The sequence below is a fragment of the Trichosurus vulpecula genome, chromosome 1 (assembly GCF_011100635.1).
Source record: "Trichosurus vulpecula isolate mTriVul1 chromosome 1, mTriVul1.pri, whole genome shotgun sequence".
NCBI classification, from domain to species: Eukaryota; Metazoa; Chordata; class Mammalia; order Diprotodontia; family Phalangeridae; genus Trichosurus; species Trichosurus vulpecula.
Window position 1 is genome coordinate 412,877,904 of NC_050573.1, and position 6,000 is coordinate 412,883,903.

Consider the following 6,000-nt stretch of genomic DNA (forward strand, 5'->3'; position numbering starts at 1 on the left):
GAAAGGAACTATTTGTCATAGCAGCTCTTTTTGTGTTGGCAAAGAATTGGAAATTGAGGGGATGCACATCAATTGTGGGATGGCTAAACAAGTTGTGGTAAATAGTTGGAATGGAATATTATTGTGCTATAAGAAATGACAAGCAGGATGATTTCAGAAAAACCTGAAAAGACTTACATGAACTCATGCAAAGAAAAGTTAGCAGGACCAAAAGAACACTGTACACAGTAACAACAATATTGTATGATCAACTATGAATGACTTAGCTATTCTCAGAAATACAATGATTCAAGACAATTCCAAAGGACTATCCATCTCCAGAGAAAGAACTGCTGGAATGTGAATGCAGATCAAAGAATATTATGTTTCATTTTATCTTTTTCATGGTTCGTTTGTTATTTTTTTGTCTGTGTCTTCTTTCACAAAATGACTAATATGGAATTGTTTTACATGATTGCACATTTATAACCTATATCAAAATTGCTTTTTCCATCTTGGGAGGAGTACATTGGAAGGAAGAAAATTTGGAACTCAAAATTTCAAAAAAAAAATGTTAAAAAATTGTCTTTACATGTAATTATTTTAAGAAAAGAGTAAGGCGTTTTCCTCCATCTTGGAGTCTGAGAGGCCTGGTGGAAACAGGACTTCTAGAACAGCAAAATGTCTGGAAGACTGTGGTCCAAGGCCATTTTTGCCGGCTACAAGCGAGGCCTACGAAACCAGAGGGAACATACAGCTCTTCTGAAAATTGAAGGAGTCTATGCTCAGGATGACACTGAATTCTATTTGGGCAAGAAATGTGCTTATGTATACAAAGCCAAAAAAAATACAGTGACTCCTGGTAGGAAACCAAACAGAACAAGAGTTATCTGGGGAAAAGTTACTCGGGCTCATGGAAATAGTGGAATGGTTCGGGCCAAATTCAGAAGCAATCTTCCTGCCAAGGCCATTGGACACAGGATCCAAGTGATGCTCTATCCCTCAAGAATCTAGAATATGAAAACTGATTAAATAAAATTACACATTTTTTGCAAAGGTAAAAAAAAAGAGTAAGGATGCCAAATGCAAGTTTAATTCATTTTATTAATGTTTTCCCAGATAACCCTCTCCCAGACTGACTTTTAGAAACTCTCATTTTGACTAATCTCCTAGTCCCCCTAGAGAAGCTAAGGAAGTTGTTATGCCTTGGGGCCCAAATAACTTCTGTGTCTAAGTAGGAAGATAACTCAATTCTCCCACAAAGGCATTTTTATTACTTAGGTAGGTAGGTGGATAGGCAGGATGGAGTAATGTACAGGGAACAGGCCTCAAAACCAGAAACAGTTGGTCTCAAGTCCTTTTTCAGGCTCATACTGGCTGGTGGGACCACAGGCAAGAACTTCTAGGCAACAAAGACTATAATTTGCAGAGGTATGTTCCTATACATTAAGTAGAGAGAATGCCTCACTGGAACACATAATGCTGATGAAATCACAAATATGACTATAAAAACCCTCACAAATTAGCTGGAAGCTCTCCCCTAGCATAGCAAGGGCTACAACAACCAAATATTGTTCCAATGGCCAGAGGTGATCACACTCTAAAGAGCTGATAGCATATGTGAAGAATGATGAGAAGAAAGGAAGGGAAACAAGCAATTAATTTATCAAGAGCCTACTATGGACCAGGCACTATGCTAAGCAATATATTTCAAATATTTCATTTGATCAGCACAACAACCATAAGAGGTAGGTGCTATAATTATCTCAACTTTACAGTTAAGGAAACTGAGGCAAACAGATTAATTCACTTGCCCAGGGTCACATAACTAGTGAGTGTCTGAGATCAGATTTGAATCCAAGTCTTCCTGACTCTGCACCTAGCAGCACTCCCATCCACTGACCCCTAGTTGCCTCATGAGATACTGATGTACTGTACATGAGATAGTGTACTGTAAAGACTTGAGAGGACAAATTCTCCTCACCTAATCTGTGCAGATGAAATTGTGGATCCTTTTTCAAAAGAAAGGTTTTCCCTCAAATAACAAGTTTTATGTGCATTAAATTTCCTGTCTTGGGCAGCAAGCCTTGGAGTCTAACCATATTCAATTTATCTTACATAGTATCATCACACATAATGCTCAAACCAAAACCAGTATTTAATTTATTAAATATTTACTATGTACCAGGCACTGTTCTAAGCACTTTACAAATATTGCCTCATTGATCATTTATAAATATCTTACTTGATAGTCAATACGAATTGGAATATTTGACAAAAGAAACAAATTTTTTAAAAAAAACTGTCCTGAAGTTTAAAATTATTTTCACAGAATTGTGAAATACTATAGAAATCAACTTTGTACATTTTCTGTTGAGAAAAAAATGTTATCCTGAAGTTTCTTCATCTAGTATTTTGACGTCATTGTTTTTATGTACATCTTACTATTTTTTCTGTCTTCAGGTCATAAAATTTTATAGTAGAAAGTAACTTTAGGCATGATCAACCAGTTAACCTTCCTGTTTTACAGAAGAGGACACTGAAGCCCATAATACTACTAAATGGGCTTGCCAACATCACAGAGCTGATGTCAGAGTTGAGACTAGAACCAACATCTCCTGTTGACCAGCAGTCTTTGTGCAACACGTGGCTTCTTTTAGGTGAAAATATATAAGCCTCCCAAAAGAGATCTCACACTACAGCTCTTTATTAAAAAGTAAGTCACCGCTCAAAGAAAGCAAGTAGCCAAAAAGAAAGAAAAAAAGAGAAGGAGGGGAGGGGCTGTGTTGCCCAACTGGGCTAGTAAGTGTGCAGGTCACATTTGAACTCAGGAAGATGAGTCTCCCTGACTCCAGGCCCAATAATTTACTAAATCACCTAGCTGCCCTTTGCACAAAGGAGACATGGGGGGGGGGGGGGACGGGGAGGAAGGGAAAGGGAGATGGGGGATGACAATAACTACATTCAACCTTTTTTTTCTAATTTTATACATGAGGAAACTAAAGACTGAAAAGTATATGAAGTCAAGATGAAGAGGGCTGGATCCGTCTAACCAAATATTCTTTGTCCTTATCAAAGCTTGTAATTCCCATGGATCTAGCACAAAGTCAGAGGTATGGCTAACTTACAGCAAACCTCCTGAGTCCCTTTGTTTTAGGGGCTTCAACCAGGCAAGAAGTAGACAAAACAGACCTGAATGTATTGGTTAAACTCACATACCCCACACACCAGGATATCAAGTAGATATTCAATCCAGAGTATGGAACAGAGAGCACAGCCCACCACCCCCCACCTCCACAATTCTACCAGTGTGCTTACAGCCCTTTTACAACTCAATTTTTCTTTATAAGCCTTCCTTTGATATTCATTCTAACTTAATTTCACTTATAAGGTGGGAAATGGAGGACAAAGGGATGGTTTCACTAAGGCCAGGATCTCAGTGCACAACCTCCATTCCCCATTCTTTTTCCACTAGGGCTTCCCTTGATATTCACCTCAGTTTAATTTCCCCAATAAAAATGGTGATTACATACATTCTTTTGACTGCTACTCAGAACTGGAAGGCATTGTTCTGGAAATAGGTTGAGGAAGATATTTGGGCGGAGGAGGGGGCTACTGGGGAAGCTCCACACAGTTAACAATCAAATGGGGGTAGAAGGCAGCAGAAAGAGATTGGGCACAAAGGCACACCTAAAAGTGGGCCCCAAAATGAAATGAATGCTAATGGTTCTTTATAAGTATACATGGTTGGTGGCCAGAAGGATTAAACATACTCCGAAGTTAAAAAACAGACGAAAGCTTCGAGTTCATAAAAATTGGAGCCTTTGGTTCAGTGTTATTTACAATATTTTAAAAAAATAATTTCTTTTTATATATAAAAGTTTTGGTCTATCAGGTATATTCGTTTTCAGGGCTCTGGGGATGCCTAACACAGGAACTTTTTGCCTGCTCAGTTTAATGTGTTAGTATCAGGTGATGTTAATCATCCGTAAGATAAAACGGCAACTTTACTACTGGATTTTGGCAACACGCCTGCGCCTGTACAGATAGATGCCTGCCTTCCCCAAGTTTTTAGGGCACAGAAGGAAACCTTTTTGAAAAATCCAGAGAAAGAAAAAACATATGCCAGTCTCCTTTTGGTGCTCATGAGTCTCTCTTTACTGGAGTTTGAAATTAAACTCTGAAAAGGCGGAGGAAGCACTTCCTTCGAGCTGTGCACTTGCCAGGACGAAAGGAGCTGTTATTTGTCCTCCAATCAATACAGGGAGGGGAAAAGAAGTGAGGGGGAAAGAGCTTTCAGAGGTTTGTCACTGCTATCAGCTTCCCCAGGCGTCTCCACCCTCACTTGGTTTCTTTAAAACAAGCCTAAACCTATACTTAAGACAGACTCCAAAAGAAGTTCTATATTCGCCCAGAGACTTGGCGATACCAGAGCAGAGGCACCATGTTTCTCCATTTACTCATTCAGCTCAATAGCACACCCACCAGCCAACAGGAAAGCGACGTAAACCCTAGCTTTCCACCCATCTTGGACTGGGCATCCACGATTTCCACTCTCGCCTTCTTCCCCGCAACTTGCTTGCTTTCCTGGGCTGGGCGCAAGCTTCACATTGGGGAGGTTAAGTGGAACAGACAAGCGGTACTTCTGGTCTCACACAACAGCCCCTATAGCACTCTCCTCCCAGCCCCCCTCGTCCCCACCTCTCCTACGCAGTCTCCACCCTGAAGAAAGAAGAACCTCAAAGATGCTGCAGGGAAGGACCTTTCTTTTACCTGTGATAGTGCCTTTCGAAAAGGACGGGGCAACCACGAAAAGGAAGATACTAAGCGACAGAGCCCCCAGTGAGGAGCGCATGGTTCTTGTTAAGGCACTGCAGAGTACCCTCAATGAGACCCGGGAGGCGGGAGAGTCTGGGCTCCCCACTTCTGCCCGTCCAGCTGGACTGGAGGATGTCACTCGCTAGGACCCCTGCACTCACGGAATGGACGGAGCAGCAGTTTGTCCGAGAAGGAAGTGTAGATGTGGGTGGGGAGAGGAGTAGCTTAGAGAAAAGCTAGGTGAGAGGGGCGCGGCTAACCTTTCCTCCTCCCCCAGAAACCCTTTCTTCCCCACCCCACCCCAACCCCCAGGACTGTCTAGAATAGTACGCGCTGCCTCCATCAATTATTCAAGCCTGCATCTCCTGCTGGTATCTCCACTGTGAGGTGGCCACCTCGTCTCAGCATGCTTTCCCAACCAATGGGCCTCTGCAGATCTTAGGAGGAGGGGCTTAAGAAATACTAAGCAAAATTGGCCATACAGAACCCAATAATCTGTGACCTGGGAAGGTGCTGAAGCTGTTAGGCAGCTTGCAGCCAATTATTTTGATTAGACACTTAGAAAGAAGAAAAGGTAGCTTTCTCTCCACCTGTCTTTATTTTAGAGGCTTTTTTTTTTATTTACTGTCCTGTATTTGCTTCGATTATCTTCGTTTCCCACATGAGGGGGCTTGGACTAAATGATCCCTGAGATCCCTTTCAGTTGTGACATTCTCTGAGACCCTTTAATGAAGGAAGCCAGTTTCCAAATGTATTAAACTGTCTCCCCCTCTCTGCTCCTTTCCGTAAAATCTCTAGAGGCCTGTTCTCTGAAGGTTAAGGTTTGGCAATCTCCTGGCTCCCACAGAGAGAGTATGTGTTTTCCTTTGTTTGCTTAGGTAAAAAGACACTTCGAAGTAGTCACCATAGAGCTTAGGTGGAAAAAAACCAGCCTAAAATGGAGTAGATATACTGTACATTGTTCTCAGCCAAGCACACTCTGGGAGTGGGGGAGGAGGAGGCAGGTAATTAACATGTGGCGCAATGGCTTGGAATGTCCAATACTCAAAAAATAAAACAAATAAAATGTATTCAGTGAAGCTATAGCATTACAATATTAAAGGGTAATAATATTAATAATAGGTGATATTAATGAACTATTTTTTCATTTAAAAAATTGCGGGTTTTTTTCGCAAAAGCCAGAATCCTTACTTTGTTAAGGTA

General features: G+C 41.2%; 2 protein-coding genes across 2 annotated transcripts in view; one reads left to right on the plus strand and one right to left on the minus strand.

Annotated features, from left to right (window-relative positions):
• Positions 1-4,834, minus strand: part of EMB (embigin) — a 36,982-nt gene extending 32,148 nt beyond the window's left edge. Inside the window, exon 1 of the mRNA XM_036739233.1 lies at positions 4,753-4,834. Coding sequence (XP_036595128.1) covers positions 4,753-4,834 — 82 coding nt within the window. The remainder of the gene's footprint in view (positions 1-4,752) is intronic.
• LOC118831802 (60S ribosomal protein L35a-like) lies at positions 637-1,015 on the plus strand. The gene has a single exon (XM_036739245.1). It carries the CDS (start codon positions 661-663, stop codon positions 991-993), a length of 333 nt encoding a protein of 110 aa, XP_036595140.1. The 5' UTR covers positions 637-660; the 3' UTR covers positions 994-1,015.
• Positions 4,835-6,000: the final 1,166 nt, after the last annotated feature.